Source organism: Acinonyx jubatus, chromosome A1 (assembly GCF_027475565.1).
Source record: "Acinonyx jubatus isolate Ajub_Pintada_27869175 chromosome A1, VMU_Ajub_asm_v1.0, whole genome shotgun sequence".
Taxonomy (NCBI): Eukaryota; Metazoa; Chordata; class Mammalia; order Carnivora; family Felidae; genus Acinonyx; species Acinonyx jubatus.
The window spans coordinates 131,134,664-131,157,617 of NC_069380.1; the positions used below are offsets into that span (position 1 = coordinate 131,134,664).

Sequence of the window (22,954 nt, forward strand, 5' to 3'; positions counted from 1 at the left end):
CTGAAGCCGGCTAAGGATTCTGTGTCTCCATCTCTCTGCCTCTCTGTCTCTCTCTCAAAAATAAACATTAAAAAAATTAAAAAATAATTCAGAGAAAATATGCCGGCCACCTTTCACTGTGTGCTTTCCTACAGAAAAGATAAATAAGTGAGTCATACAACTGATCTACCTACTTATTGCCTTTCGAATTTGCCCAAACAGAAAACTGAAAACACCAGGAATTACTAGAGGAGAATGCAGAGTGAGAGACAGTGGCAAATGGCTACCCAGGGGTATGCTGTTAAATGATCACTTTACTAGTAGGGTTAAGATCATCATCTGGCAAGTCTAAGATGAAAATCTAACTTACCCGTGTGCCAGAATCTGGCTGCAAACAAAGGATGGCAATGCATTCCATCCACTGAGCACAGAATCTCAGAGCAATAATGACTAAATAAGCAGAATGACTGTTCTACATGCGAGCCCTTCAAACTAAAACATTCCATAACGTCTCCTGCCCTCCATCCCACTACTGCCCCATTCATTCTTCTATTTATTCCAGAATAAATAGTTCTTATTTATTCATTCAACTCATATATCTGTCAAGGTCTAGCTAATGCACAGACACTTTTCGAGGCCTAATGGATAGAGCACTAATCAAAATAACAATTCTGGGGGCGCCTGGGTGGCTCAGTTGGTTAAGAACCGACTCTTGGTTTCAGCTTAGATCGTGATCTCACAGTTCATGAGATCGAGCCCCACATCAATCAGGCTCTGTGCTGAGAGTGGAGCCTGCTTGGGATTCTTTCATTCTCTCTTTCTCTCTCTCTCTCTCAAATAAAAAAATAAATAAAAATAGAGGTGCCTGGGTGGCTCTGTCGGTTGAGTGTCCGACTTTGGCTCAGGTCATGATCTCACAGTTCCTGGGTTCAAGGCCGATATCGGGCTCTGTGCTGACAGCTCAGAGCCTGGAACCTGCTTCAGATTCTGTGTCTCCCTCTCTCTCTGTCCCTCTCCAGCTCACACTCTGTCTCTCTCTCAAAAACAAATGAACATTAAAAAAAATTTTAAGTAAACAAACAAATAAATAACTAAAAATAAGATTCCTGGCCTCAACAGTGCTTAGGTTCCTGTGGTGTGAGTGACTGGTGGCTGGCAGGCTATAAAGGAAATGTGGTGGTGAGTCCAATTTTCTGTCAATTTTTCTTCATATAGCATGACCGAGACCCTTTCTTTTCAAATTAGGTTATAAACTTAAAAAAAAAAAAACATATAGCCTCCTTTCTTTTAGTGAAAAAAAAATTTAAGTGTGAAAGTACAGAATTCAACAAACCTGATTTGGTAGTTCATATGAAAAAGAGGTATGGGTTTAGCGACTCAACATTCAACACACACTAACAAGCATGACAAAGATGGCCACTAAAAATGACCATTAAGGGGCACCTGGGTGGCTCAGTCAGTTGAGCATCCAACTTAAGCTCAGGTCACAATCTCATGGTTTGTGAGTTCAAGCCCCACATCAGGCTCGCTCCTGTCAGCATGAAGTCTGCTTTGAATCCTCTGGCTCCTTCTCCCTGCCCCTCCCCCGCTTGCATTCTCTCAAAAATAAATATTTTTTTAAATGACCATTAAAATAAGAGATATAGAATATATCACTTCCAAACAATTACAAAAATGAAGTAAAAATAAATCATTACAATAAAAGGCAAAAAAGAAAAAAAAGAAGGGGAGAGAGAAGCCAGAACATATCATAGCATAAGAACAACTCAAACTTGGGGCGCCTGGGTGGCTCAATCGGTTAAGCGGCCGACTTCGGCTCAGGTCATGATCTTGCGGTCCATGAGTTCAAGCCCCGCGTCGGGCTCTGTGCTGACAGCTCAGAGCCTGGAGCCTGTTTCAGATTCTGTGTCTCCCTCTCTCTGACCCTCCCCTGTTCATGCTCTGTCTCTCCCTGTCTCAAAAATAAATAAAACATTAAAAAAATTAAAAAAAAAAAAACAACTCAATCAAACTTAAAAGCAATTTCAAAGTAAACTAGATAAAAATCAGTTTCTCAAACTGTATACATATCAACTAAAACATAATCACATACATATTAAAGGGGCAGAAAAAGGCAACTGGGCCAACTGAAAACCAAGCAAAAAAAAGCTGATGTAGAAACCCTAATATCAGAAATGAAACAAAAAGTATTATTAAGGATAAAGAGAGTCATTATTACTGATGAATCCTGTTAGTTTAATTTTATGGAAAACATTAATATGGCTCAGAAATCAAACTTGTAAGAAAAGTTTCACTCTCACAGAGGATGGGTGGCATGGGGTAGTTAGAATAAAAATGGGAATGAGACTTCAAAAAGGGTGAAAAAGAAAACCTTCAAATGGAGTAAAACAGAAACAAATGATGCTGTGTATCAACAAGAGTTCAAGTGAATTTCAAGTACAGTATTCTGAGTATATATTTTTAATGAGGTGGATTCTAAGGAGAAAAAAGTTTGCAAAGAAACTGAAGTTTACTTAGTAGGCTTACTAGTGGTAGAATATTGATATCAGACTATCAACTGAAGAATATTGAAGGGTAGAGCTAATGAGTAAATATACTGGTGGTATTAGAAAGCAGCGTTTTTCATTCTGGAAGAACAGAAATCCATATAAAAGGGGAAGGGTAAGAGAGATTTCTGTGAAGATATCTGTATAAACCAATGCCTTTTTAAAAATTCTAATTCCTAGATCTGTTTACTGAAGAAGCACTAACACTTCTTCAGTAGCAATGATCATGTCTTGCAACCAGATCCTGGTTTCTGAATTCTATTCTCCACTAATAAGAACAGGAGCTACCTGTAGAAATAGCTGGGCTCAGGTCCAGGGCAGAGAAAACACAAGGCAATGTGGAATACCTTGATGTCTCAGAAAGTAAGAAAGTATCCAAAAACAAAGTTCTATAGAAGGACACATAGCAAGTTTAAAGAGGCTCCCACCAGCTAAATATGGAATAATAGAAGTGCCAAAAATAATGATTATGGTCATTTATTATAACATATTAAATAGGGTTTTAAAAATTCATGAGTCCATAACGTTACTCAAAAAAGTTGGGGGAGGGAGAAGGAGGAGGAAAGAAAAAATGAGGGAATGGAAAGAAGCTCTTCTCTACAGAAATATGTGAGGAAACATATGTAAATGAAATGATAAAATCAGAAAATCATCATTCTGTAGCAATCAGCATTTTACTAAGTCAAGGAAATATCATGAATGGATGGTAAAACATTGAGTAAAAGATTATTGGGGAATGGATATTCACATGATCTGACCCTACAGATAATTTTTAATTAGAAAAGGAATAATAAGAGAGATATGGTGGTTACCACCCTAAGATATCAAACTTACAATCACCATTAATGGATAGCTTGAAATTATGTGCCTCCTACCATAGTGCAATAAATGGTACACTTTTATTTATGTTATTATTTTTGTAGGCTTCACACCAAACTTTAACCTCAAATTAATCATGAGGAAGCAGTCACACAAATCAAGAATATGGCACATTCTATAAAATCACTCGCCTGAACTCTTTAAATACGTCTGTCATTAAAAATAAATAAATAAATAAATAAATAAATAAATAAATACAGTAATATTTTCTAGATTAAAGCAGATGAAAGTAACATAGCAAAATGCAATACACAGTGATTGGATTCTGGATGAAAAGACATAGCTACAGAAGGTATTTTGGGGACAAATGGAGAAATTTCAATATTAATGCCATTTTCTTGCATGTGATGGGAATGATAGTTATGAAGAGTATATCCTTATTCTTAAGAGATATAATTGAAGTATTGGGGACCACCAAGAAAATTTTATACACAGGTACACACACACACACACACACACACACACACTCATAAAAAGACAGAAAGAGAGGGGCGCCTGGGTGGCGCAGTCGGTTAAGTGTCCGACTTCAGCCAGGTCACGATCTTGCAGTCCCTGAGTTCGAGCCCCGCGTCAGGCTCTGGGCTGATGGCTCAGAGCCTGGAGCCTGTTTCCGATTCTGTGTCTCCCTCTCTCTCTGCCCCTCCCCCGTTCATGCTCTGTCTCTGTCTGTCCCATAAATAAATAAAAACATTGAAAAAAAAATTAAAAAAAAAAAAGACAGAAAGAGAGACAAAAAAAAAACATGGCAAATGTTAGCTATTTCTGATTCTAAGGTAAGTATATATGGATGTTCATGTATTACTCTTTCAATAAGTTGAAATAGGTTTTAAATAGCTTTAAATTTATTTTCCTAAATACACATACATTCCATAATAAACTTATGAAATTATAGATAATATATAATTTATGATTATATATATTAAAACATGCTGACATATGACTGCTTCATGATCAGCAGTCTTCAAGTAAAGGCAATTCTCCCTTCTAAAATTCACTTTATCAATTCAACTCAAACTTTCATTGAAAACTATAATATGCTAAACCCTGAACTCCAAACCAAATACACAGTGATGAAGAGGATATAATTCTGCCCTCCAATCTTTCACTGCCTTAATAGGGAATAAGACATGTAAATAAATAAGTAAATAGTATGATAATTTCAGCAATGGAATCAAAGGAGGTATCGACAAAGTATCAGAGGAAGAGGCAACATGAGAAAAGTCTGGTTAACCTTCTGCAGAGGTGTCTAATAGAACTTTCTGGGATAAAGAAGTTCTTCATTGGTGCTATCCTATACAGTAGTCTCTTCCCACGTGTAACTAAAGAGCACTTGAAATATGGTAGTGCAAGTGAGGAACTGAATTTTTTATTTTGTTAAGTTGAACCTACATCTGAGCAGCCACATGTGGCTAGGAGCTACATTACTGATTAGCACCACTCCATAGGACATGGCTGGGGAAGGGCAGAAGGGCATGGACAGGAGGCTGGGAAGAGAAGAAATTTAAAAAGTCTTTCCAGGGGTGCTCAGGTGGTTTCATCGGTAGAACATCTGACTGTTGATCTCAGGGTTCTGAGTTCAAGCTCCACATTGGACATGGAGGCTACTTTTAAAAAAATGAATAAAAAATAAATGTAAAAAAATGTTTTAAAGTCTTTCCTAGGAAACATTCTAGGCAGAGCACATAAAGCCATGGAGGGATGTTGCAACATGTTACTCATAAGAAGTCAGCAAAAGCAAGAATTACATGATTAATTTCACATTTTAGAAAGACTCTTGTGGCAGAAGAATGGATTGCGGAGGGCAAGTAGAAACGTGAAGCCAAATGAAGGTACTACAGCACTAATTTAACAGATTTAAGAACCTAAGGGAATAGTGATGGAAATGGAGGAGGGAACAAATGGGTTACTGGGAGGTATATGGAAAAGGGAAACTGAGGAGAAGACACTCTGATCCCTGGCTTCAGATGCGGATAACAAGACAAGGAATAAAGCAAGGAGAATCACACCGAGAAAGAAGAGTGGGCAGAACATTAAGAGGGTGACCTGACACCTCTTTCAATCTTGACAGCTTTTGCTTTAGAACACAAACTGCAAGCTAGCATCTTTCAAAAGAGGATGCAGGCACCTGAACCTCTGAGGCCAGGAAAGGGAAGAGAAGTCAGGCTGCATTCCACTCCAGTCTTCTGTGAGATAAAGCCAAACATGCCAATGTCTGAACTGAATATCAGTGTGGCCGGCTCTCAATGCCCCAGCTGTCTGGTTATCAGGGCATAACTAATGAAATTCCAACAGAAGAATACAGTCAGAGTCACCATGTTTGGAGACAACCTCGCTTTCTTTACCTTGTTAGAGAAAGACCATGAATACAATCTGTGTTCTATTTTTGACCATGAATACAATCTGTGTTCTATTTTTAGAGAAAATAAGGCAGAAAAATAAATCACAGATGCCTTACATCTCCCATACCATACGTCATGCATGATTAAGTTATAGCAAAAACCTCTTTCTACAGCTAGGAATGACACTGTTTTTGAAAGAAACAAATACTGAAAGCCTAGAGCTATGCTAGTTCCTTTACATACATTATTACTCTTCAGCTACCCTATGATGTGGTTAGTATCACCTCTATCTTACAAGTGAGGAAACTGAAGCTCAAAAAGCTTAAGTGGCTGCCCAAGATCACAGAGCTACTAAGTGGCTGACCTGAGATTCAATTCCAAGTTCAACAAACCAAGTCCAACTCCCAGGGAGCCTAGTGACTACATGCTGCTTATGGAGGTGGAAGAAAACAGTGCCAAACAACGTGGTCTCCGTTTCAAGCTTTCTCGGAGCTCATGCTGTCTCTAGCATTCCTTGGTACCATGCCCTGATGATTCCTAATTGTGCCTTTTAAATTATGCTCTCCAACCTAAGACCCTTTCCCTGTCCTCTAATTTCTTTATGTCCATCAAATCTAGCTCCAACTCAAATCCCCCATCACCTGAGAGGTCTTCTGGACAAATTTTCTCCATCACGCCTGGTCTCTCTCCTGTACATCTTTAATTCCATTTATTGCCTCAGTCATTCAACCATCCCTCCATCCCAGAAGCATGAGACAAATATGGGTCAAATCAGCAATGAGGTTGTACAAAAGAAATAAAGAATACTGTTTAGGGACAGAAGACCCAGAAAACTGGCTTGTTTAATGTAAAATATCATTTCATATTATAAAGTACTTGGAAATGTTTTAGACCTATACTCAATCATTTGTTGTTTTCTGTATACAAGTGTACAGTCCTCTATGTATAGTCCTCCATGCAACCAAAAAAAAAAAAAAAAAATTGGCTGAACTCCTGTGAGGCACAATGCTAGGTACTATAGGGGATACAAAAAAAAAAGATCCAATCTCTGCCCTTCACCTGAAGAAAAAAGTATGTATATAACTATAAGGTAAAACGTATGATAAACTGATACGTTACATATCACAGTCAATTCTAGGAGTATACAAAAAAGGTAAAAATAAATAATAGGTATTCAAGGGAAGACTCAGGTTTTCCTGGTACCCAACCTGAGCCTAAAGCATCATTAGCCTTTAAGATAGATATTAGAAAAGCAATACTCAAGATTAAGAAATATGCCAACTGATTGTTTTTTAACAAATAAAAAAAATCACTTCTAGGGGTGCCTCGGTGGCTCAGGAGGTTAGGCGTCTGACTTCAGCTTAGATCATGATCTCACAGTTCATGAGTTCAAGCCCCGTGTCAGGCTGTGTTGATAGCTTAGAGACTGGAGCCTGCATCAGATTCTGTGTCTCCCTCTCTCTCCCTCTCTGCCCGGTCCCACTTGTGCTTTGTCTCTGTCTCTCTCTCTCTCTCAAAAATAAACAAACATTAAAAAAAGTTAAAAAAAAAAAAAAACCACTATGATCTAAAAAATTTTTAAACCTTTTCTCAATATTTGTATTAAATGTACAAATAAAGTTTTCTAGTTATTTAATATTAAATTCCATGCTCTATTACTGAACTCCTCAGGAACATAGATACCATTTAAATGAAAAAGATAAGCTTGATTATTGATTTCAATTTAACCATAATTAAATGAAAAGCAAGCACAGGTATTATCAATAATCTCTTCAAATCCAGTACTAGCAAACATAAGATTATTAATGAACGCAATCTCATTTGAAATAAATGATTTATGTAGGATCCAATTTACTATATTCATAGTCAAAAGTGTATGGCTTACTGTGTTCTATAAACAAGCAATTTTCTGATAACATCTATAGCTGGTCATAACATTTAGTGACACTTCATTAAATACTTTTGTTTCAAATATTTAATATGCTAAAACATATATTTACCTGATAACAGGAATAAAAAACATAAAACCATAGCTTGAGGAATTCATTTTCTACAAATTATTCGGATTTTTTATTTTTTGGGGCTAGATTATTAAAACATATTAATAAAGGGATTTTTTTGGTAAAGATAATATAGTTGGATTTCTAGTATGTACAACTAAATTTGTTATGGATCCAACAGCTATAAATTTTGTACAAAACAAAAAGCTAAAAGCAGCCCAGGTGACCATAAACAGGAAAACAGCTTAGCAAATTGTGGTTCACTCAAACAATAGAGTACTACTGAGTAATTAAAAATAAGAACCATTGAGGGGCACCTGGGTGGCTCAGTCGGTTGAATGTCTGACTTCAGCTCAGGACATAATCTCACAGTTCATGAGTTCAAGCCCCACATCAGACTCGCTTCAGATGCTCTGTCAGCCCCTCTCTCTCTGCCCCTCCCCAACTTGTACATGTTCTTTCTCTCTTTTTCTCTCTCTCAAAAATAAATAAACATTAAAAAAAAAAAAAGAACCACTAAGAGAAGCAAGAACATGGTGAAGCTTGAAACCATTAACTTGAATAAAAACAGTCTCACTCAAAAAAGTACATGTGGTATGATTCCTTTTATGTGGAATTCTAAAAGAAACAAATCTTACCTCTAGTGGAAAAAAGAAAACAATGGTTGCCTCTGATGTTTTAGGCAACTGACTCTGAAGGAGCATAAAGAATTTTCGGTATCTTGATAGGGGGTTTTGTGTTGTGCAAGTATATGTATTTGTCTCTCAATTCTATCATTCTATTAATGATATTGCATGATAAAGTAGTTAGGAGGAAAATGTACTAATGGCTGCAATTTACCTTGAAATTCATCAAAAGTAACATGGACTAATAAACAGAGGGAGCACAAATAGCTGAATAAAAATGTGATTGAGCAAATATACTGAAATATTAAAGGCAATATCTTGATATGGATGGATATAAGAGTACTTACTGCAAACTTCTTTCAACTTCCAAGTATTTCATAAAAATGTAAGAAACCCCCCAAAAGAAGATAAATGACACTAGATTAATTCAAAACAACACCTATCAGACTAACATCATTTCCTTTTCATTTTAACAGGCTTACTACCAGAATCTATTAAATCAGAGAAAGACAATTGACAACCTATTTGGACTCCCAATAAATTTGGATCTCTCTTCATATTCTGATCAAAACAAAAAAACCCAGTGTGCATAAATAATAATATTGAATAATAACATTACAATATAGAATTAATTATACAGTATATATTTAATATAATATATAACTAATATTTATATTATTATGAGTAGACAATATTATTATGCAATAATAACACTGTTGTGTACAACACTCTTTACTAGAAAGCTTCCTAGCACTTTATGTGTATTAACTATTTGATCTCTACAACAATCCTATGAGGTAAATACTATTAGCCAAATTTTACTAATGGGGAAACTAAAGTATACCTGTGTTAGGTAATCTGCTCAAGGTCACACACCTAGTAAGTGCCAGAGCCAGAAATTAGAATCCAAAGAGGCTGGGTCAGAACCCCTGCTCTTAACCACTTCCCTATGATTGTTCCCTTAGTTGACTTCATAACTGACAGAATATAACATGTGGCGTTCTTAAGTTTGTGAATGACATGAAACTTGGAGCAAAAAGTAAACACATTACTTTACAAATTACCCGAAAAGATTAAGGGTCATACACATGAGAGACTTTAACAAGATAAAATTCTACAGGGATAAAATAGAAGATCCTGAATTTTGGAAGAGACACAACTAAACCTCCAGTGACAGCACTGGTACACAGCAGGTGTTTGGCAAGAACCTGTCAAATGAAAATATGACTGAATGACAGAATAAAGAGAATGGGTGAAAAAGAGACACTTTAATAAACCAAAACCAAAATATTAATTCAATAAATAATGCTATAAAACGCTAACATATATAATTATGCTATCTAGAAGTAGGTTAAATGAGAGCCCTAGAAGACTACTGTGGTCAGACCAATTCCGGAAATGCTGTATGAATTCCTGGGAACTACAGAGTAACAGATACAGGTAAACTGGAACAAGTTTAGAGCAAAAGTGCAGAACTTTAAGCTATATTATCTAAGGTGTGATTGAAAAAACTGCAAATATACAATGTGGAGAAAAGAACTCAAATGAACATGGTAGCAATCTTCAAAATGTAAGGTACTATTATGAAAAAGAAGGATCATAATTATTCTGTAACTGCCCTTAAGAATAAAAATTAAAACTGCCAACTGAGATTAGCTACAAGGGCTTCAGGAAAACAAGTTCAGTGTCAACATAAGTAAGACTATTCCAACAGACAGAACCACGAAAGAAAATGCAGAGGAGGGGCGCCTAGGTGGCTCAGTCAGTTAAGGTCAGGTCATGATCTCGCAGTTTGTGGGCTCCAGCCCCGCATAGGGCTCTGTGTTAACAGCTCAGGGCCTGCAGCCTGCTTCAGACTCTGTGTCTCCCTCTCTCTCTGCCCCTCCCCCCACTCACTTGTATGCTCTCTCTCTCAAAAATAAATAAACATCAAAAAAAAAATGTTTTTTCTTAATAAAAGAAAATGCAGGGGAGAAGGGGTCATCTCAGAAGGGTATGAATACCCTAAATAGCACAAGGATAACTCAATGAAAGATTAGACCAAATTAAAGATCTCTTCCAAATCTAAGAATTTACTATGTAACAAAAGGTAATTTTTATAGATTTCAGCCCTAAAAGGTTTCAAATTGGTTAAAATAGATACCATTCACCAAAGCAGACTTGCAATGATAAAATTTAAATGTGAAGGAAAGAGAAGTTATTTGTCAGGTCTGCAAATGGGGAAGGCTTTAAGACTAAAAACACTGGACACTCTCAAACAGGGTTGCTTGTTGGGGTGGTGGATGGGAGGATGAGCTAAATGGGTGATGGACATTAAGGAGGGCACTTCTTGGGTTGAGCACTGGGTATTGTATGTAAGTGATGAATCACTGGGTTCTACTCCTGAAACCAATACTACACTGTATGTTAACTAACTTGAGTTTAAATAAATAAATAAGACTGGGGCGCCTGGGTGGCTCAGTCAGTTAAGTGTCCGACTTCGGCTCAGGTCATGATCTTGTGGTCTGTGAGTTCGAGCCCCGCATCGGGCTCTGTGCTGACAGCTCAGAGCCTGGAGCCTGTTTCAGATTCTGTGTCTCCCTCTCTCTCTGACTCTCCCCCGTTCGTGCTCTGTCTCTCTCTGTCTCAAAAATAAATAAATAAATAAATAAATAAATAAATAAATAAATAAATAAGACTTAAAAACACTGGAATAAAATTCCAAAGAAAGGAAAAAAAACAAAAAAAAAAAAACAAGGAAAGACAAACTTGTCTACACAAATATTTAAAACCTTTACATATGAAAAACATTAAAAGGCAAACAGTAAGCTATGCAATTAGTACAAATGGATTATATATTTAATATACAGCTATGCTGTACAGGAGAGTAGACATAAGCTACATGTGGCTACTGAAATTTAAATTAATTTAAATTGATTTTCAATCAATTAAACAATAAAAATTTACTTTCTCATTTGCACTAGACATGTCAAGTGGTCAAAAGCCACTCTGGCTAGTGGCGACTGTAATGAACAAAGCAGATACAGAACATTTCCATCACTGCAAAAAGTACTACTGGAACTTTAATATTTAAGATAGATTATTTTAGTTCAGGGAATTCATTACACAGTTGACGCAAGAGCTAAGATGCCAGGCAGGGGCATCTTGTTGTGTAGCAATCCAGAGATGAGGAACAGCAGGAGCCATTACCATCCCTAAGATAGAGGACAGAGTGCAGAGTCCAAAAGCCAACATCGCCTGGCAAAAGCTGTGACCATAGCAGGTGTCTTGGGTGGGAGCTGGAGACAAGGATGAGAAGCAGCCCCTGCTGGATAAATACCCTGATGTAAAAAGAGGGGAAAAAACACCCCACCTTCTCCCCTCCTCTGCCCTCCAATCTCCTGCCAGCACCTCCTGTGACTGAACCCAGACAAAACTCAGGTGACAAAGGGCCCTGGGAAATGTAGTCTATAAGGGTCGGACCCTTTGTTTAAAAAGGGCAGAACAGGGAAAGAAAGAAGTATGAGGTCAAACAAGCTAAGGCCGGGCACAGGTACAAAGAGATAATTGTAAGAAAACAAACACAAATGGCCAACATGTGAAAAATGTCCAACCTTACCAGTAGTTAAATATAAATTAGAACAATTACTATTAAAATAAAATTAATATTAAATTAATAATAAATAATGATAACTCAAGTACTTAGTGCTGATAAGGATGTGGTAAAAACAGATGCACTCATACACTTCCAAGGAAGGAAATAAATTTTCAAAATTTTTCAAAGAAGTTCGAACAATTTTGCAATCAGCATCGACAAATTTTGAATGTTTACACAGTTAAATCAATTGAATGCAGTTCCAAGGATAAACCCAAAGTCCAGAAAATCTGAATTTCAGAAAATAATTAGAGAAACAAAGATGTTCATTCCAACTTCATCATATTGAAAAAAAAAGGAACAATCTGCCAGTACCTTTATATAAAGTACATTTAAAAAAACAATAAAATAAGTTAAGGTACATTTATACGTTTATTAAAAAATAACTAGTGCTTGTTTGCCAGCCACAACGATAGGTGCTGGAAATATAAAAAAGATTAAGAGGTAATAACAGACTAATTTGTATCCATTTAAAGAATGTTTATGAAGAGTTTCAACAAAATAAGGACATGTTTATGATATGCCTACTGAATAACAATGAATCTAAAACCGATGACACATCAAACAAAATATGCCAAAGGTTAGTTAATAAGAGTGACTATCTCTGAGTGTTAATTTTATGGGTTACTTTTCCTTCTTTCTACCTTCCTGAACTTTCAAATTTTTCAAAATAAATCTTACAAAATAAATTTATTTCAAAATAAATTTTCAGTGCTATTAATACAAATTACAATTGAAGAACTATAAACCTGCCACAACAGTGCCAGTTTACCTGTTGCAATAATAAACTGCATTATTTGGATCCAGTTCTATGGCCTGTGTGTAACAATCCACGGCAGCAGCATAATTTTCTTCTTTCATGTGGTTATTGCCTAAAATAATCAATATGTACAATAAGTATAACATACAGAAAAAAGCCTGAAAGATACATTTTAATCATAGAAACTACAACAAAATGAAGGTCAGCAATGTGATTTTTCTTTTTTTTAATTTTTTAAGTAAACTCTACCCCCAATATGGGGCTTGAACTCACCACCTCGAGATCAAGAGTCGCATGCTCCACAAATTGAGTGAGCCAGGCACCCCGCCAACATGATTTTTCATCAGCAATAGAGCTAAATTTTATATTTTACTATGCAGTTGACACTCCTTAGCCATCAGTGTGTTCAAGTGATTTTTAACAACGTGAAGTCTTAAAGCAAGTAAAGCTTGTATACCTTATTAAATCCAGGCTTCATAAGTGAGTAAATGCAACAATTATGAGTATCCCATGGCAAAATTTAATCTCTTCTCACCTTCCTTATATTCATCTCCTGCCTTCCTTTTAGAGCTGCTCCCCCACTCCAGATGCAATCCCTTTCCCCATCATCATCTCATTATCCACTCCTTCCCTTGTCAAAACATACACCTGCTATGGGGCACCTGGGTGGGTCAGTCAGTTAAGCATGTGACACTCGATTTAGGCTAAGGTCATGATCCCAGGGATCATGGGATTGAGGCCCATATCATGCTCCAGGCTGACAGTGTGCAGTGAAATAAATTCTCTCTCTCCCTCTTTCTCTCCCCCTCCCCCCACTCTCTTAAAATAAATAAACAAAAAACAAAACGATACAAAAAACCCTACTGAAGGGGCACTTGGGTGGCTCAGTCGGTTAAGCATCCGACTTCAACTCAGGTCACGATCTTGCGGTCTGTGAGTTTGAGCCCCGTGTTGGGCTCTGGGCTGATGGCTCAGAGCCTGGAGCCTGCTTCGGATTCTGTGTCTCCCTCTCTCTCTGCCCCTCCCCCGTTCATGCGCTGTCTCTCTCTGTCTGAAAAATAAAATAAAAAAATGTTTAAAAAAAAAAAAATCCTACTGAATAGCCAAAATCTCAGAATTCTGTTATGTGGGTAAGCCAGTAAAATTAATCATGTTAATATGCTATCGGAAGATCATATTTTTTTGTGCTATCCATTCCAGAGACAGATTTCTTAAAGGGGACTGTTGGACATTAATTTCTAGAAAGAATTTCAGATACCATGGCTAGCCCACAGGGTGCTAATTTTCAGGAAGTCATCTACAGATACATCTGGTAATAATTTAGCTAGGTTAAGAACTAGCCAGCAAAATAAGGAATTTCCTGTTGGCTATCTTTTGTATTCCATGAAAGGGAAAAATGTGTCCTGCTCACTGATAAGAACCATGGTTCAAAACTGAAATTTTAAAACACTGGGATTAAGAGGAAGAATTTACATCACAAAAGCCTCTGTTACTCCTCCCAACTTTCTCTAAACCAGAAGCTCTCCTATTAGTTTTGTCTTTTAATACATCATTAGCTACTTAACAGGAGTAGGAGAGTATAACTTTGCAGGGAACAGGAACAGCAAGATTAAAGGAAAGGCAGGTAGACAAAAGCATATAAAAGGATGCAAAAGTTACTGCAAATTAAGAATCAAAAATGAAGGGTGACTGGGTGGCTCAGTTGGTTAAGCGTCAGACTCTTGATCTCAGCTCTGGTCATGATCTCAGTTCTGGGTTCGAACTCCCAGGTAGAGCTCTGCACTGACAGTGGGGAGCCTTCTTGGGATTCTCTCTCTCCCTATCTCTGCCCTTCCCCTGCTCATTCTCTCTCTCTCAGAAAAAGTAAATAAACACGAAAAAGAAAAAAACAGACCTTCATCCTGGTTTAAAAAGAAAAAAGAATCAGAAATGAATATAAAGAGTAACCTAACAGGTACACAGTTTCTTTTGAGGTGATAAAAAATGTTCCATAACTGTGGTAATGGCTGCACAACTCTGAATATTCTTCAAAACCAGTGAATTTATACACTTAAAATTTTTGTTTCTAATGTTTATTTTTGAGAGAGAGAGAGACAGAGACAGAGTCTGAGTAGGGGAGGGGCAGAGAGACAGAGAGACACAGAATCTGAAGCAGGCTCTGCTTCAGATGGCTCTGAGCCATCAGCACAGAGCCTGATGCAGGGATAGAACTTATCAGCCATGAGATCATGACCTGAAGTCAGATGCTTAACCAACTGAGCCAGCCATCCAGGCGCCCCTGAAATTATACACTTTAAAGGAGTAAATTTTATTTACAATAAAGTTGTTTTTACAATAAATAAAAAACTAATTTAGACCCCCACCCCCAAAATGTAATGAATATAAAGCCTCTAAGGAAGCTAAGAGGATTACATAGTTTTTATGATAGAGCAAGAAATTAACTACATGAGCCTAAGTACTGAAATACATTTGTTTAACCCATGTAAAAGATTTAAATTTTCTGGGTTATGTGGATTTTCCTGTTGCTATGGGCCTTTTTGTCTCGGGGTTCTTAGGGAGCCCTCTTGCTCAACTATAGACCCTAAGAGTTAAAACCAGAAAATGAAAAGACTACTTAACTCATGCTCTAACTAAAATCCATTGTTCTTATTTCTTATCACACTTTCTTGAGGCAATGATGAAGGTGTTGTGCAATGACCAGAACATTCCAACTGCTAGACTAGAAAAGCCCTGATAGCAAGGTAATGCCTAGAATACCACGCCCCTCAGATCCCTTTCCCTACCCTTTATACGTGCTGAAAACATACTGATCCCCAGCTGTGATCATGCACTGCCTCCAGGCTCTCCAGCACGTACCCCCTGAACCTCTGCCAGTAAAACTCTAGGTGTCCATCTTGTGGGAGGAGAGGTGGGCATGTGTAAAGATGGAGCCTGCCGCCTCCCCTGGCTGCTGGCACCCAAAGTGAATTTGTCCTTTCTCTTTTCCAAACCCTCCTCTCTTGAGTTACTGGTTACTCTTGCAAGAAGTTTAGGACTTTATCTGTGTTTGTTCAGCAACAGTGTTGGCAAACCCAGCCAGGAGCTGTGCTTCTGACTGTGCAGCCCCCTTGAGATTCCAGGGGACAGAGCGGCTGGCCCTGCAGTGCAAGAGCTCACCTGTTCCTTTCCTGAGTGAGCAGCTGTGACAGATCGTTTGATAGTCGAGTGGTATTATAATAATAATAATTATTATTATTATTATTAAAATCTATTGTATCTATTTTCTTATAAACCACCATATCAAAAGTCTACATACTACATTGTATATACACTATGCATATGTACACTAGATGTATATATATATTTACATATATTTACGATAACCCTTAAGTCACAAAATATCCAATATGCAAATATTTGGGACACAAATGAAGAAATTTGTAAAGATAAATATAACCGAACATTGTATAGCACTTTATACTTATGGGGTACTCTCCTGTAAAACTGTCTCCTTTAATTATCAAGACATCCTATAAGAGGCACCTGGGTGGCTCAGTCACTTAAGCATCTGACTTCAGTTCAGGTCATGATCTCATAGTTCATGGGATGGAGACCCACATCAGGCTCTGTGCTGACAGCTCAGAGCCTGGAGTCTGCTTCGGATTCTGTGTCTCCCTCTCTTTCTGCCCCTCCCCTACTCGCTCGCTCTCTCTCTCTCTCTCTCTCTCTCTCTCAAAAATAAATATTAAAAAAAAAAGACAACCTACAAGATATGTACATATTTTTGTAATGTGTCAGGGAATCACAGAAAAGAAACCATCTTGGTTTTGTCTCAACTTACTGCAACTCTTTACAAATGAAGCACACAAAAATATTTGAAAGACACCTCTAGGAAGGTACTACCTGGCTAGAAGCCTTGATTAACACAGACAAGTGTCACAGACAGCCTGGAAAAACCTTATGCTTGACAAACTGCAGTGGCCATTAGTGCTCACATGAATAAAAACCTGTATAAAATAACAATTGCTTTAACTTTGTGTGTAACATGTCTCAGATGTGATAGGTTTTAGTAAAATGAAAGAATAAAAGCTTTGAGGGGTGCCCAGGTGGCTCAGTCGATTGAGTGTCCAACTCTTGATTCTGGCTCAGGTCATGATCCCAGGGTTGTGGGGTCGAGCCCTGCTTCAGGCTCTGCGCTGAGCCTGGAGCCTAGCTGAGATTCTCTCTCTCTCTCTCTCTCTCTCTCTCTCTCTCTCTCTCTCTCCCCCCACCCCATTCCCACCTGTTGTGCGTGTGCATGCTCTCTCTTTCTCTCTCTCTCTAATATTAAAAAAAGAAATAAAAAGAATAAAACCTTTTGTGGTTAAAGGGGAAAGTAGTAAGTAATTCAGTTACCCATGCTGGAGCATTAAATGAGTCTCAGCCTGCATATTCTCTTAATCCTCATCTTACCAACATTCATTATATCAAAGCAAACTCTGCGGGGAATGCAATCTCCCCATGTTCTGCATGCAGAGGGAGTAAACATGAAGGCCAAAATTAAAATTTCAATTTGCCATTTATTCAATATCATTACTAGAGCTAAACCAAGGGAGCTTAAAAAGCAAGCGTTAATGGAAAATACACAGCATCACTAAGGATTTCACACAACTACAAAACTCAGAGTGGGGGGAAAAAAACATCAGGTTAAATTGTTTCAACTAGAAACTAAATATATGAAAAATGCATTTCTATCCAGATAGTTTAAATCCAAATTCTTTGGGGAGTACTCTTAATTCAAATGACAACAAGGATCTAGTTTTTACTTAATTTTGCATGTAATTTATGAAAGTCATACTATTCTAAAATTTAAAGCCACTATAGTAGTATTAATTCTTAAAGTAAGAAATTAAAAATTGAAATCAGTCTATTTGTTGGATATACAGAACTTTATAATGTAATCCCATGAAGATAATCACATAATAGTAAAAATATAGACAAAGATATTAAGACAATGTCATCTATGGGGCGCCTGGGTGGCTCAGTCAGCTGGGTGGCTGACTTTGGCTTAGGTCATGATCTCAAAGCTCGTGAGTTCGAGCCCTGTGTCTGGCTCGGTGTTGACAGCTCAGAGCCTGCTTTGGATTCTGGGTCTCCCTCTCTCTCTGTCCCTCTGCTGCTCATGCTCTGTCTCTCTCTCTCTCTCTCTCTTTCAAAAATAAATAAACATTAAAAAACAAAATTTAAAAAAAGACAATGTTTATCTAAGATTACAAAATTATCTGGCTAGGTAAGTAAATCGTGGTCTAAAGTACTATGGAGCACTGTGCGGCCATTAAAAGCAGTGGCATATTAAAAAAAAACAACAGTGATATACATGTATGTTTAAAATAAAAATTTGATAGAGAGGATAAGACCCAAGGAATAGGAAGAGTATACTCTCTTTCATATCTACCTTTTAAGAAATCAAGTGATTGTGTTTGTTTTGTTTTGTTTTTAACTGCCTTCTTCAGTTTAAAGTCCAGGAAATGGTTTCTGAACCAATTTTGTATAGCTTCTGAATGTGGCATATTCCCTAATAAATGTCTGCCTACAGGACAGGGAATTTTTTGGCTCTCATTCATTGCCAATACAAGACTCTTCCCGAGAGCTTCTTAGTACAAATCTTGTGTGCCTGGCCTAACTCTCCTCTATAGCTTAACATAAATGACATGACAGAAAAAATTAAACGCAGATCTTCAACACTGATTTATTATAACTAAAAATGCCTCAAGAGCCAGTATTGAAAAATGTAATTATGTAGTAGTCAAATGTGGTAATAAATACTTAAGTCAAGAGCCACATACATGTATTAACAAGTATCAAAGAACTCAAAAACACTAAACATATACAAAAGTTAAAATAATACTGAAAATTATTTTCCTCTATGCAAGCATAAAAAAAAAAAATTTGAAATCCCAAATTTCTCCTTCCCTCTCTGCAAGCATAAAGAAGAATTTGGAACCCCAGAGTACATGTAGCAAATGCAGTTAGAAGTAATCACCCCTTAAGTTACTTGTTTTGCAAGTTTTATTCACAGCAGATCTGCTTCTCTGGAAGCAAGGCATAACTACATTATTGTTCACAAGCCATTCCAGGTTTCTTCCATATCACATTCATTTCTGTTTCACAAATATCATGTGGACGTATGACAGTTCAGACTTGGCAGCGTAAATCAGATTCTCACCAACTGCCAGAGTCACTTTCTCCAGAGTTTCATGAAGTTTTACGAAATAGTAATTTCTCTATGAAATACTCACCTTCATCTTTTAATTGGTCAGCTTTTCCCACGTCTTCAGGCAGTGAGTTTGAGAGAGGCAAAATATCATTCTGAAATTAAATAAAAATCAATGTACAGAGTTTCCATTTACCTGCATAAAAAAGTCATTCCACAGAACTATAAATAATAATAAATAAATTGTATTACAGTAAATCACCTATATTTACACAGGATGAAATCTGGCTGTAAATAATAGGGTTACATAGACATAGGGGGAAAGTCCTTCCACATACGTTTTTTAGAAAAATGAGTATGTAGAATTTTTCTAGAAGATAATGGGCTAATATGAATCAAATTTTTTACTTGCTTTTCCTACATCAAAAAAACCCTACTTCATGAACAATATAAATAATCAGTATACAAAGAATAGGAAAAGAAAATATATTCAAGAGATTATTTATATTAATAAAAATCTTGAAGCATAATGTTTAATATCTAAAGAGATATCCTAAGTCAAATTCACAGTTTATAAAAAGAAGCATTAATAATGTAACACTATAATTTAAATATGTGCATACACACATATACGTGCACACAGGCTAAAACAACAAAGACAGGAAAGGTCTAACGAGAAAGGTTAAAAGTAATATTTGGAGGTAAAATTTTCAGTTTCTTCTTTATATCTTTCCTTGTTGACCAATTTTTTAAAAACAATGGACATATATTAATTTATCATTTAAAAAAGGCAATGTAAATTTCCTGTTTTCAGTAGCTACTATCATCCTCAAACCTCTTTTGCATTACTAATGTTCAAACCGAAGGGGCATTCAGAAATATCTTGAGTAGCAATTGGAACACAATGTATTTTTCCATTTCTGGAAGATCTTTAAAAAAAAATTTTTTTTTAATGTTTATTTATTTTTGAGAGAGAGAGAGTGCAAGCAGGGGAGGAGCACAGAGAGAGGGAGACAAAGAATCCAATCCAGGTTCCAGGCTCTGACCTGTCAGCACAGAGCCCAATGGGGGTTCAAACCTACAAAAGGTGAGTCATGACATGAGCTGAGGTCAGAGGCTTAAGTGACTGAGCCACCCATGCACCCCTTGAAAGATCTTTTTTAACTTGCTTGAACTCACAGACGCATAGGTACCACAGACCGCGAGATCATGACTTGATCCCCACATTTAGAATATATCCACCATTTATTTACTTTGAGAAAGACAGAGACAGCATGAGTGGGGAAGGGCAGAGAGAGGGGGAGAGAGAGAATCCCAAGCAGGCTCCGCACTGTCAGTGCAGAGCCCATGTGGGGCTCAAACCCACGAATCCATGAGATCATGACCTGAGCCAAAACCAAGAGTTGGATGCTTAACTGACTGAGCCACCCAGGCGTCCTTCACCATTATCTCTGTCTTGACCAAAGTTTCAATAAACTTGATAGCTCTAACTTTGGAAATATACTTCGCTAATTGCACACAAATATTCACAAGTACAAAATCATAAAGTATGTGAGTTGTTCTTATTTTTTTTAATCTTTCTATACTAATCAGTTTTTCTAAACATAAAATATTGGAATAAAAATGTATAGAATACAAATAGGAATCCTTATAACTAGAGGTCACTACTTAAAACTGGCTACAGTCTCCTAGGATGTAAGTGTAGTTCAAGGACACATTATTGCCCTGCAGTACCTACTTTCAGGGTTTCTTCTATTTCACATCTTCTAATAATCCTGGGAAGTTAAGGGGAGGAGGGAGGGGAGTGACTTTTTGAGTCAGAAGAATGGCATATTGAGAAATGGACTCTAATCCATTCTGTCTTCTAAATTCTTCTGAATTATTTTAATGAAATTGCCACAGTTGTATAACTTTGAAAACTAATTCTCATATTCATTAAATGCATTTGAGCAGGCCATGATGTGGGGATGAGTGTTACCTGCCTTATATAAAAGGAATGAATCCATTTAGTATATAAACTTAATTGAGGGAAAAAACAGAAGAGAAAGACCAGTATCCTAAAACTAAAATGACAAAAATAACAACCATGGACACTTGGTGAGACAAATAACTTCAATTTTTTTAAGTTTTTATTTTAATTCCAATTAGTTAACATACAATATTATATTAATTTCAGGTGTACAATGGAGTGATTCAACAGCTGTATCCATCACCAGGTGACCATCACAGCAAGTGGACTCCTAATTTCCATTACCTATTTCCCCCATCTCCCCACGTACCTCCCTCTGGTAGCCATCGGTTTGTTCTCTATAATTAAGAGTCTGTTTCTGAGTTTGTCTCTGTCTCCCTTTTTTATTTTCCCATGTTTGCTTGTTTTCGAAATTCCACATGAGTGAAATCATATGGGATTTGTCTTTCTCTGACTGACTTATCCGACTTACATTATACTCTAGCTTTGTCTACGTTTTTGCAAATGGCAAGATTTCATTCTTTTTTATTGCTGAAAAGAGGCAAATAATTTCCTTAATTATAACAATCTGTATGCTGCTCTGGGCAGGTTTAGACTCTGTCTGCTGTACTCTGCTAACAAAGACATACGTAATGAAGTTGCTGCTGTTAAATAAGGCAAACAAAGGAGTGACATCACAAATAACACTATACAGATACACAATGAAGCCAGGTTTAAGAACTTATATTTTTGGGAAAGCAAGCTGGTGCAGCAACTCTGGAAAACAGTATGGAGTTTCCTTAAAAAACTAAAAATAGAACTACCCTACGACCCAGCAATGGCACTACTAGGCATTTATCCACAGGATACAGATGTGCTGTTTCGAAGGGACACATGCACCCCCATGTTTATAGCAGCACTATCAACAATAGCCAAAGTATGGAAAGAGCCCAAATGTCCATTAATGGATGACTGGATAAAGAAAATTATATGTAAAAAAAAAAAAGAAATTATATTTTAAAAATAGCAAGTCAAAAATGCTTACAGTTAAACACAGAGAGAAAAAGTAAAACAGGCGTTAAAAAAAAAAAAAAAGCTCTACTTAAACAGAGTGCAAAAGTCAATTTGAGCTTTCTGGGAGGTAAAGAAAAATTCTGATCTCTTTAGTACTAAGTCACCAGTGACAAGAGCTAAGGAGTGAGCACATCCAAGTATTGTCTCCAGCAGAGGCCTCTTGGGCATCTAGGAGTTAAAGAAGGTTAGCTTCAGCCATGGGCATGTCCAGCCACTGAAATGGGGTTCCCTAAGGAGGCCAGAAACCCAGGCAATGAAAGAACCATAGCAACTGAAGTGAAGAAAAGGGGAATTCTCTGATGAGGAGTGCAGGGACACGTCACTATCTCCTTATATCTTTGTTATATAATTAGAATTCATCTGTGTGATAACTGCATTATTCTTTTGCCAAGAATAGAAAGAGAGAACAGTTTACTGCCAAACTGCCATCTTCATTTCAACTCTCAGAACCTCTTCTCACAAGTTCTAGAAACAGTCAATGTGGTATTCTCAGCAATGTCCCTGCCAGGCTTAAATATATACTACATGATTCAGCCTCTCTCCTGAGTGCCTCCTTCTGTACTGAAGCTTGAATACAGAACTAGAATAACAAAATGAGTTCATGAGGCATCAAAATGTAACCAAAAAACACATGGGAGATCACCCTGGGGCCCTAAACTCAGTCACCTTAAAATTTTCAAATTTATGGTCATGTTCCCTGAAAAGGCCAGAAACCAGAGACGATGTAAACAGTTCTCAAGAGCAGACATCAGAAACTTGGTTTTCAGTGTTACGTTTGCACATTGAGCCTGAACCTTCCCTTGTTTTAAAGAGGCCTTACAATGGCCAATTTGATGAAATCTGCTTCAAAGTGATGATTCAATTCCTGATGAATCTATTTCTACCTAGTTGCTGCGTAAGCAGGAAAATCTTGTTTTTATCTTTTATTCATTGCTTTAGGGGAATGTTAATACAGATGTCAGAAATCTAAAAATGCTCAGATAATATAAAGGACTTA

At 37.1% G+C, this 22,954-nt stretch overlaps 1 protein-coding gene across 2 annotated transcripts in view; it reads right to left on the reverse strand.

The window, feature by feature from the left end:
• Window positions 1–22,954, reverse strand: part of SGTB (small glutamine rich tetratricopeptide repeat co-chaperone beta) — a 49,365-nt gene that overhangs the window by 14,687 nt on the left and 11,724 nt on the right. For both annotated transcript variants that reach the window (XM_015065329.3, XM_015065328.3), the window contains exons 4-5: window positions 19,021–19,090; window positions 12,776–12,875 (exon numbers count right to left, since the gene is read on the reverse strand). In XM_015065329.3, coding sequence (XP_014920815.1) covers window positions 12,776–12,875; window positions 19,021–19,090 — 170 coding nt within the window. The remainder of the gene's footprint in view (window positions 1–12,775; window positions 12,876–19,020; window positions 19,091–22,954) is intronic.